Source organism: Crotalus tigris, unplaced genomic scaffold (genome assembly GCF_016545835.1).
Source record: "Crotalus tigris isolate CLP2741 ecotype Arizona unplaced genomic scaffold, ASM1654583v1 scf7180000018891.247784533:1973344, whole genome shotgun sequence".
Taxonomy (NCBI): Eukaryota; Metazoa; Chordata; class Lepidosauria; order Squamata; family Viperidae; genus Crotalus; species Crotalus tigris.
In genome coordinates this window covers 1,842,282-1,853,826 of record NW_024097260.1, presented here as the reverse complement: position 1 = coordinate 1,853,826, position 11,545 = coordinate 1,842,282, and the positions used below count along the sequence as shown (strand labels likewise).

General features: G+C 44.4%; 1 protein-coding gene across 8 annotated transcripts in view; it reads left to right on the top strand.

Moving 5' to 3' along the window:
- Positions 1 to 11,545, top strand: part of RIMBP2 (RIMS binding protein 2) — a 73,615-nt gene that overhangs the window by 50,234 nt on the left and 11,836 nt on the right. For 7 of the 8 annotated variants that reach the window (XM_039357344.1, XM_039357345.1, XM_039357346.1 and 4 more), the window contains 4 exons: positions 1,912 to 2,063; positions 3,220 to 3,678; positions 5,247 to 5,399; positions 6,660 to 6,818. In XM_039357344.1, coding sequence (XP_039213278.1) covers positions 1,912 to 2,063; positions 3,220 to 3,678; positions 5,247 to 5,399; positions 6,660 to 6,818 — 923 coding nt within the window. Of the gene's footprint in view, positions 1 to 1,911; positions 2,064 to 3,219; positions 3,679 to 5,246; positions 5,400 to 6,659; positions 6,819 to 9,350; positions 10,053 to 11,545 lie in introns of all 8 variants that reach the window. The other variant, XM_039357350.1, reaches the window with a different exon arrangement.

Here is an 11,545-nt window from a genome sequence, read left to right as displayed (position 1 = left end):
TTCTGATAGTGAGAAAGGCCTGGAGACTAAAACATATGAAGAACAGTTGCAGGATTTGGGTATGGCCAGTCTAGAGAAAAGAAGGACTAGGGGGTCATGATAGCAGTGCTCCAATATTTGAGGGGCTGCCACCAAGAAGAGTGGGTCAAACTATTCTCCAAAGCACCTGAAGGCTATGGATAAGAAGCAACGGATGGAAACTAATCAAGGAGAGAAGCAACCTAGAACTAAGGTGAAACTTCCTGACAGTTAGAACAATTAACCAGTGGAACAACCTGCCTCCAGAAGTTGTGGGTGTTCCAACACTGGAGATTTTTAAGAATAGATTGGACAATCATTTGGTATAGGGTTTCCTGAGCAAGAGGTTGGACTAGAAGACCTCCAATGTCTTTTCAACCTTGTTATTCTATTCTGTTATTCAGTTGTTAAAGGGTGTTTTTTTTTGGGGGGGGGAGAACCCTGTTCTAAGAGGTGAATTCAGTTTCAATCATCAAGCCAGTTTGTTTGATGGCTCAGTTGTCTTGTGTCAAAAATATGGAGAAGTGAGTTGCTGAGTCAGCTAGGAAATTCTTCTCTATGAAAGTTCTCACCCCTTGCTCGCCAAACATTGAGAGAACTCATGAAATATATATGTCCTTAATAGTTGCATGGTTATTTTTAGGCAAGTCTTCTATCTAGCACACTTCTATTTCCGGACGGCGGATTTATTTAAAGAGCAAGGGCGCTCTAATAATGCAAGCTTTTTTTTTTAAAAAAAAAAAAAAAGTTTCCAAAGGACGGGGATGCTTCGCAGCAGATCAAGCCTAGCCTGGCTTTGGGAACAGATGGTGTATTTTTGAATGCAGGGCTCTCTGGGGTGGGTGGGGGGGGGGAGAGGCTATCCCACAATTATTTAACTTAAATAATTGTTCAGTGAATGGGTAGGAAAATTCTGGCTGTGTTCCTGCAAAGCCAAAGGAGAAACCATCAGATGCATTCTCACCACATATCAGGCTTCGTTAGATGTTGTGTGGTTTGTATGGTTTGTGTGAAGGCAGCCTCTGTTGTTAGCTGATTGGTTGAAGATATTACAGATTCAGCGTGGTTGTAGTTTTTACAATGGGGTATTGGAATTTGTAGGATGCAGGGAAGAATCCAAGGATTTAAGAGAAGAAGCAGTGAGGTCTAGATCAGGGGTAGGCAACCTTGGCTCTTTGATGACTTGTGGACTTCAACTCCCAGAATTCCTGAGCCAGCCGTGCTGAGGGGAAAGGGAGAGGTTTCCAAGATGAGCCATGCTGGCTCAGGAATTCTGGGAGTTGAAGTCCACGAGTCATAAAAGAGCCAAGGTTGGTCACCCCTGGTCTAGATAAAGACCTAATAGATGCATTTCTACCACCAAGAGTTTGGTTTGTTGGGAGTGAGGAGGGGGATCAGGAGCAGGAGGAGCAGGAGGAGAGGAGGAGGAGATAAGATATTAGAGGATTTGTATGAATCCAGGGATTTAGGAGAGGAAATAAGATGTACTGTAAGGTCAAGGTAAAGACCTAGTAGATATAGATGTACCAGCAAGACTTTGCTTTGTGGTGGTGGTGGTAGGGGTGGTGGAGGTGGTGGTGGAGGAGGAGGAGGAGGAGGAGGAGGAGGAGGAGGAAAGATATTAGAAGATTTGTATGAATCCAGGGATTTAGGAGAGGAAGTAAGATACACTGGAAGGTCAAGGTAAAGACCTAGTAGATATACATGGATCACCAAGAATTTGGTTTGCTAGCAAGAAGAAGCTATAAGATATTTTAGGATTTGTCTGAATCCAAGGATTTAGTGAGAGATTAGATCAAAGGAAAGATCTAATTTGTACCACCAAGAATTCGATTTGTTAGCAAGAAGAAGAAAAATAAGAAGCCGTAAGATATTTCTTGTTTTCAATTCCAGGTCCACCAGCTCCACCTCAAGACATTCGAATTCAGGCTGGTCCAGCACCAGGAACTATCTTGGTTTGTTGGGCGCCACCAGTTCTCACCGCAGCGGGGACCTCCAACGGAGCCAATGTGACTGGCTATGGTATTTATGCAAAAAATCAAAGGGTAGGTCGGTACTTAGAGAAACCTGACATTGTTGGATTTTTAAAAATAATCTAAGAATACTAGCCAAATTAGCTAAACGTGCAGATGCTTGAGCATCATCTTAAAAAGAGACATTTATTCTGCTGTGAGCTAGAAAATGGAATTTATTGTCCAACTGTGGCACAAACAGACAGTTTTGGAAAGCAAGGGAACCTTTTGTTTAATTAATTGATTAAGCATTTCTTTAGTTAATCAATCTGTTGATTAAGAGATTAACTGGCAAATTTATGCTAGGGATTCCTAGCTTTTCTCGGACTAAAAGAGCCTCAACTGAAATCTCTTGTTTATTTTTTGTTTAGATGTGCCAATTTTATTTTGTTGGGCAATAAAGCTACCTTTCTTAATTCTGCATAACTCTCATTCTCTTGCTTCGGGCTAGCTGGGTGGGCCTTGTCAAAACGTGACGCCCAGAATTAGATCCAGAACTTGGTGGGGTCAGATCTTGGCCAAAGAGGGTGGAAATTGCATTTCTATGGTGTGAACTGAAATTGCACATTTATTTTGCCTGGTATATCACTCTGCTGACTCCTATTCAGCTGGCAATATCAAGAGTGGTTCTCATTAGTGTTCCTAATTGAGGGGTCCTTGGTCTCTCTGAGTTTCATGTTTTCTTGCAGATGTTTGGTTACCCAGTGATGATGTTACCTAGTTTGGGTAATGAAACATCTGCAAGAAAACAACCAAGGTCAGAGAGCACCAAAGACCCCACAATTCTCCTCCTCCTCCTGTCCACACCCCACTCTCTTCTAGCACTGATGATATTACCTAGTTGGGTAATGAAATGTCCTCCTCCTCTTCCTACTCCTCCTACTCCTCCTCTTCACATCCCACTCTCTTCTAGTATTGATGATATTACCTAGTTGGATAATGAAACATCTGCAAGAAAACAATTAAGCTCAGAGAGCAACAAGGACCCCACAATTCTCCTCCTCCTCTTCTTCCTCCCCCTCCTCGCAAACCTCATTCCCTTCCAGCACTGATGATGTTACCTACTTGGGTAATGAAACATCTCCAAGAAAACAACCAAGCTCAGAGAGCACCAAGGACCCCTCATTTCGACTCTACAAATATTCTCCTTTATTGCTCCTAACGTATTTGCCTCTCTCTCTGCATTTAGGTGGCTGAAGTGATGTTTCCAACCGCAGAGAACACCACAGTGGCGCTAACCAAAATCCAGAGCCTAGATGCCAGAGAGCTCCTTGTGCGGACACTGTCTGCCCAAGGGGAGTCCATGGACTCCCTGAGCACTCCCATCCCGCCTGACTTACTGGTGCCTCCTCACCCTCAGCCAGCTCCCAAAAGCAAGCCATTATCAAGTGCCAGTATCCCAGATACCAAAGAGGAACACTTGTGTCCGCACGGGAAAAGGGACGACTCCTGGGAACAGACCCACGCGGCCTCTCCCGCCCACGGACACTCCCTGGAACCTCCCAACTTCCACAGCCCGCTTCACGGGCAGCGGTCACCATCTCCCAATCGGATCCTCCCACAGCCGCAGGGGACGCCTGTCCCTAACACAGTCGCCAAGGCCATGGCGCGAGAAGCCGCGCAGCGGGTGGCAGCCGAAAGCAACAGGGTGAGCACAGTTGCGGCTTCAGAACCCCGGGGGTGGGTTTCGTTCACTGCAGGGTCAGTTTTCCTCCACTGCAGGCCAGGATTTTGAGCGGAGGGAGAAAAAAGATTTTGGAGGAATGGGAAGTGTTAGCAAGCTAGAAACATAGAAGGACTGTGTGCTAATTAGGGGCAATGTTGAAGTCCTCGATTCTCAAAACGCTTTATCGAAACTGCTATGGCAGGGGTAGGCAACCTCGGCTCTTTTATGACTCATGGACTTCAACTCCCAGAATTCCTGAGTCAGCATAGCTGGAATTCTGGGAGTTGAAGTCCATGAGTCATAAAAGAGCCGAAGTTGCCTACCCCGATACAAACATGCATGCATACATACATACATACATTAATAACCGTGTGCCTAACTTAACCACTGCTGTGATTCACGTAGCAAGAGTGACAAGAACGGTTGTCAAGTGGGGCAAATTTAACAGCTGTTTTCCCTTAGCAACAGAGATTTGGGGCTCATGTGTGTTCGCACATCGAGGGTGTATCTGTGAAAAGATAGGGAATTAACTGAAAGCTTGCTAATTATGAATATTCATGCTTACATCATCTATCACTTATGCGTATGCATGGCTTCTTAAGGCCACCCCAGAGGTACAAAACATGAAGAGCAATAGATGTACAGACTGAGAATTGAACTGCTGGCAGTCAGTAGAATTAGTCTGCAATACTGCATTCTAACCACTGGGGGGAAGGAAGGAAGGAAGGGAGGGAGGGAGGGAGGGAGGGAGGGAGGAAGGAAGGGCAATAGCAATAGCAATAGCACTTAAATGTATAGACTGAGAATTGAACTGCTGGCAGTTGGCAGAATTAGCTGACAATACTGCATTCCAACCACTGGGGAAGGGAAGGGAAGGAAGGAAGGAAGGAAGGAAGGAAGGAAGGAAGGAAGGAAGGAAGGAAGGAAGGAAGGAAGGAAGGAAGGAAGGAAGGAAGGAAGGGCAATAGCAGGAGCACTTAAACATATAGACTGAGAATTGAACTGCTGGCAGTCGGCAGAGTTAGCTTGCAATACTGCATTCTAACCACTGGGAAGGAAGGAAGGAAGGAAGGAAGGAAGGAAGGAAGGAAGGAAGGAAGGAAGGAAGGAAGGAAGGAAGGAAGGAAGGAAGGGCAATAGCAATAGCACTTAGACTTATATACCACTTCACAGTGCTTTACAGCAGGCAGCACACAAAACCACGCTCCCTCTGGTCTGTGGAAAAACCTCTCTCCATGGAACCGGTCTCTGGTGCCCAAAAGGTTGGGGACCTCTGCTTTACAGTCCTTTCTAAGTGGTTTACAGAGTCAGCCTCTTGGCCCCCAAAATCTGGATCCTCATTTTACCAACCTCAGAAGGATGGAAGGCTGAATCAACCTTGAGTCAGTGGGAATCGAACTGCCAAACTGCCGTATCCAAATGTTTTATCATCACGTCCTCATTTGACCCTCATCTTCTCTTTAGGAAGCTACAGGTGCCACCTGCATCCCCTTTGCACCCTAGAGAGAATCCTTTTTTCTTATTTCATTTTCTCTTCTGGAACCCCATAGATGGAGAGGAGAGCTGCCTTTCCAGAAAGAAGCAACGCGTTGCAGTACGCCAACTCTGATGAAGAAGAAGAAGATGGGTACGACTCACCCAGGGTCAAACGAAGAGGTGCTTCGGTGGATGAATTTTTGAAGGGCTCCGAACTTGGGAAACAGGTAATGGGTATCTCCTTGGCAATGGGACAGGAGCAAAACCATAGTTCACGTTTTGGGGGTTCACCATATTTTTCCTCTTTAATCTTTTTTCAAGAAAGAGGGACAAAGTTTAGCAGAGGGTGTGCCCCACGACCTGATGCCTACAAATCTAGATCATGAGTGTCTTCCAACATCCATAGTGTCTCCATGGAAGTGGGTAATGGTGATGATATCCCTCGCTATCTACTACTGTTTAGAAGCCCCATTCTTGAAAGTCTTACAAAAATCTCCGGAGATTGATCTGGAATTAGAATCTGATAAATCCCCCTGATTGTTTGGGTGATACATCATTTGTCTGGAAATCTACTTGACCAAGTCATCAAGAACCAAACAAGAAGATCATCAATCTTTCACACTTTGACTGGGTCATGCTTGTGGTTCTAGTGGTAGGGTTGAATCTGTGGGGAGCTCCCTCACCAACCGTAGGGCTTGTTGGGCTCAGTTTTTGTTTTGAAAGCCTATGTGTAGGCTATCGAAGAGAAGGACTAGAGAGACATGATAGCTGACTTCCATTACTTGAGAGAAGAGGGAATTGACTTATTCTCCAAAACACCAGAGAGCAGGACAAGAAGCAATGGGTGGAAACTCCTCAGAGGAAGCTCCAACTTGGAAATAAAGAGGAATTTCCTGACAGCGAGAATGATTGATCAATGGAATAACGTAGCCTCCAGAAGTTGTGGGTGCTCCATCACTGGAGGCTCTCCAGAAAAAACTGGACAAGCACTTGACCAGGATAGTATAAGTGTCAAGATTGAATCTTTATGATGTCTGCTAGCTTCTATCGCTAATCAACTTGCCATAGAAAAGGGGGGAGGGGTAGAAAACAAAGGGAGGAAATGGAATGCCAGGAAGCCATTCACAAACAGTGAGAGCCTGCACCACGCCAAGGTCTTTGCCGCAAGTGCTCGACGGAGGAGTGAACTGTTCCCCTAACAAAACGGAGTATTATTATTGGACAATGTGGCCACTCGGTGGCTGGGAGCTTGGGAATCCATTGTTTAGCTAAGCGAGCTTTTGCACAGGAAAACTCAGAGCTGGTTTTCCTTCTTTAGTTCTGAAATGCTGTATCCAATAAGATTTTGCCTGCTGGGACTTAAATTGCCTTGAGGAATCCTTCTGTTGGGGTACGCTAGTCAGACTTTTGACAATAAGGTCTGGTGCCATGAGCAGAGGATTCTGATTCTATGTTCCATGTTCCCTTTTCCCCTCCCTCTCTCACAGCCCCAGTATGGCCACGGGGAGGAATACCACACGGAAAGTAGCCGAGGCTCTGATTTGTCTGACATTATGGAAGAAGATGAAGAAGACTTATATTCAGAGATGCAGCTGGAAGATGGCGGGCGGAGACGTGTTAGCGTAACCTCACACAACACCCTGAAGGTAAAAAGATATAAGGACCCAAAGGTGTTGTTCTTTTTTTCTTTTTAGAGGCCATTGGACTTTCTTTGTTTTACCTTGAAAACATCTCGCTTCTCATCCAAGAAGCTTCTTCAGTTCTGGGAGAGAGAAAGGAAGGAACTGTTGTATGAATGGAGTGGTAAATTGGGGTTATCAAAGGATCTAGATAAGATAATAATAATAATAATAATAATAATAATAATAATAATAATAATAATAATAATAATAATGATAATAATAATAATGATAATAATAGTAAGGAAGATCTGCAAAAAATATCATTTGCCTGTAAGCAAAAACTGGTGGGATCATAAAATAGAGAAAGTCATAGAAAATGATAAAATTAAACTGCTCTGGGACTTCAGAATTCAAACAGACAAGCACCTGCAACATAACACCCCAGACTTAACAATTGTCGATAAGAAAGACAAAAAAGTCTGGATAGTGGACGTGGCAGTGCCTGGAGACAGCAGAATAGAAGAGAAAGAACTGGAGAAGATAACAAAATACAAAGACCTACAAATAGAAATAGAAAGACTGTGGCAAAAGCAAGCAAGGGTAGTACCAATAGTCATAGGCTCCTTGGGTGCAATCCCAAAACAACTGGAGCACCACTTGAACACCATTGGCATTGACAAATTCGCTATTAGTCAATTGCAAAAGGCGGCCTTATTAGGAACTGCTTCCATCCTGCGACGATACCTGTAATACCATCAAACATCCACATCTGCCTATCCCAGGTCCTGGGTAAGGACTCGATAGGTAGACAAAATGCCAAATCCAGTCTGAACATCTGGCTGACTGTGCGATGATCCAAAATAATAATAATAATAATAATAATAATAATAATAAAGTTGGAAGGTACCTTGGAGGTCATCGAGTCCAACTCCCTGCTCAGGCAGGAACCCTACACCATTTCAGACAAATGGCTGTCCAGTTTCTTCTTAAAAACTTCCAGTGTTGGAGCATTCACCGCTTCTGGAGGCAGGTTGTTCCACTGGTTAATTGTTCTAACGGTCGGGAAGTTTCTCCTTAGTTCTAGGTTGCTTCTCTCCTTGATTAGTTTCCACCCGTTGCTTCTTGTCCTGCCTTCAGGCGCTTTGGAGAATAGCTTGACTCCCTCTTCTTTGGGGCAGCCCCTGAGATATTGGAACACTGCTATCATGTCCCCCCTCGTCCTTCTCTTCATTAAACTAGACATACCCAATTCCAGCAGCCTTTCCTTATATGTTTTAGCCTCCAGTCCCCTCATCATCTTTGTTGCTCTTCTCTGCCCTCTTTCTAGAGTCTCAACATCTTTTTTACATTGTGGGGACCAAAACTGGATGCAGTACTCCAAGTGTGGCCTTACCAAGGCCTTGTAGAGTGGTATTAACACTTCACCTGATCTTGACTCTATCCCTCTGTTAATGCAGCCCAGCACTGTGTTGGCTTTTTTGGCAGCTGCAGCACACGGCTGGCTCCTATTTAAGGGATTGTCCACTAGGACTCCGAGATCCCTCTCACAGTTAGTACTATTGAGCAAGGTACCCCCTATACTATATCTGTGCATTTAGTTTTTCTTGCCTAAATGTAGACCTTACTTTTTTCACCCTTGAATTTCATTTTGTTAGATAGCGCCCAGTGTTCAGGTCTGTGAGTTTTGGAGTCTTCAAGAGGGGGAAAATTCACATTGCGTCTCTAGCCTTGTATTTTGCCAATGCTTCCTAGACTGTTGACCTCTTCTTTGAACATCTACGAACTTTCCTGTGGAATTTAGATGTTTTGTGCTTTTTAGTCCAGGGGTCCCAAACCCCCGGTCCGTGGAGCAGTACTGGGCCACGGCATGCCAGCAACTGGTCCATACAAACCAGCAAAGCCCCATCCGTGGGATGCAGGCAGCACACAAAACCACGCACTCTCACAGCCCCTAAAGAAAAAAAAACCCTCTTGCTCTTTTAATAAATAGTGAAGAGATTTTGTACTGAACAAATTACAGGGTACTAACATTCCGAGAGAGAAGTAGTAGCGAGTTTTGAGACAAGATTTCCTATGTAGGGTCAACTACTCATGTTCTGTATGCCTGGCCAAGTTCTTCTCTTGACTGTAGTAAAACATGCTTGCTAAACTTGACATCCCGCCCAATAGACATGCTAGGACAGCTGTTCTAATCATTTGTTTTATTTTCACAGATTCCCATTCAAAGCATGACTTAGTTCTTCACCTGAATAAGAGCTGCATGCTTTCAGCTCACCATTGCTGTACAACTAATTCTGTCTTTATTTTTCCTTTCCTTTCCTTTCCTTTAATTTCCTTCCCTTCCCTTCCCTTCCCTTCGTCTCCCTTCTCCATTCATTCCTTTCCTTCCCTTCCCTTCCCTCTCTCTTTTTAAAAATTGCACTTTGTTCTCCTTGACTCTTTCTTTCTTCTTTCTTTCTTTCTTTCTTTCTTTCTTTCTTTCTTTCTTTCTTCTTTCTTTCTTTCTTTCTTTCTTTCTTTCTTCTTTCTTTCTTTCTTTCTTTCTGACTCTTAAAGGAATGCTATCAGCATAAAGGCACTGAAACAGCTTTCCCGGACCCTCCCAATTTTGCCCGCCAACGTAAAAAACTGTTCAGTATCCCAGAAGTCGCTGAAGAGGATGGCGATCCCTCTGAACGTTTCCACAAGCAGGGCTCACGGCGGCCCCACCAGACCCGAAGCACCCTCGCTAGAGAGGGTAGATCCATCAAGGCCTACCCTCAAGATCATCCTCCCTTCTGGCACCCCACCAAGTCACAGAGTTTTGAGGACCCCGAAGAACGAGGTTGTAGATCCAGCAGGTCTTCCACCCGAAGTCCAGACAGTGGCTTGGACTGTGGCAGCGAAGAAGAAGAATCACGTTTTAATGTTCTCCCCGTGCAGGACACCCTCGCTGCCTGTATGTCCCCCGCCAGTTGTCGGGATGATGACAGCTCTTCCTTATCCTCACGGCCGCTCTTGGCCCGTCGGAAGACCCTGATGCGACAGAGCAGCGTTGAAGAAGACTTTGGAGACCCCATCCAGCTCTTTGTGGACTCTCCAAAGCGGGAGGACTTTCCAGCTTGTTACAAGAGGAAGCCCGAACATCAGAGATGTTGTAGAGCAGAACACTTGGCCCACGAAGATGCTCAAGAAGACTGGAGTAGTAGCCCCTTGGTAGAGAACGAAACAAGACTTCCGTTTTCAAAGCAGCCCAACCAAAAGTCTGAAGCCCCACCGGTGTGTTGCAGTCCAAACTTCCTTCTAACATCTTGCCTGCCAAATCACTTCCTTTATTTTAAAACAAAAATCTTCATTTCTCTCTTTCCGTTTTGAGTTCTTCTCTCCCATGTGCACGTGACTCCTCGCTCTTTTTTGTTCCCCTTCCCATTCTTTCTTCTCCGCTTCCCAACGATTAGCTTTCCATCTTAATCTGCGTTGCTTCATCAGCTTCCTAAGACCTCCCCTTGGTTTTGTCCTCTTTCTTTTTTGTGCCTTGCTGAAATAAATAAAGATTAAAAATGAGATTGCTTGTTGGTCCGTTATGATTTCATTGTTCCCCACAGGCCACGAATAAATATCTAAATAAATAAAAAAAATTAAAACACCTGCCTTTCCCCCCCCCCTCTCTTTCTTTAAAAGGACAACTGAAATGATGTTTTAATTAAGGGTTAACTGAACTGCCATTGTCCTGACGTTTTGGGATTGCTCTTTAATTTTATTTCTCTCGTTTTCCCTTCTTTATATTTGTGCTCTGATCTTGCTTCGTAGAATAGAACCATGTATAATTTGGTGCGTACCGTCCGCAACGACAACAAAACACACACAGCCAAACAATGAATGTATTTTCTGTTCCCCTCCCTTCTCCCTTTCAATGTCTGCTTTGAATAGCTTTTTATTTTTAGTTTGGTTTTATTTTTAAGCTCATTCCAGATTTTCAAGGATGAACTTTCTCGCCAATCCTTGGGGTTGCTCCAGCGTCTGTGGCGGACCATACGCTTCTTTATTTTTTCCACTCCTGTTTGTTTCTTTTCTTTTTTTCTTTCTTTCTTTTGAACAAAATCAGAAATCGTCTCTTGTTGCCTTTGAAGTTGCAAACTCTTAATTCTCTCAGCAGGCAGGAAGACCACCACCCACTGCCCAGGTTTAAGCCTCTTTTTTCAGGCAGCGGAAAAACTCGGACCGTTGAGACCTAGAGGGTCGTTGTGTCTTGCTTAAGGAAGCTGATTCTCTCCAATTTATCCAGATCGTGGTTTGCTCCCGGTGTAGCAAACTTAGACTAGATGCTCCAATTATTCCACTCTGCAATGATAAGGAGATCCAGCGGTCCATTGTTACGAATCCAGGTCCTTCTCAGCTTACTTCTTCTTCTTCTTCTTTTCAAAATTGTCCAACGACCAAATTGACGCTCGGCTCTTTTCGTTTTTCCCCACCGATCGATCGTTGGTTCTTGCAAATGCCCTTCTCCCCAAAGCCCTCGAGAGAATTTGGAAAAAGCTCTTTAACAATTTAAAAAAAATAAAAATAAAAAGTTGGGAAGGCGGCAGGAAAGTAAACAGATAGAGGGAAGACGTTGTAGGCAAAGGATGGCAAATATTCTGCAAATAGGACAGGCTGAACTACTCCGGAAAAGCCGATACACCTACCAGCTCATCCAGTTTTCGTAGTTCCGAGGAATGGCCGCATTCTCAACAAAGAGGAGACCCAAAAGACGCAACCACAAAGGCAAAAGA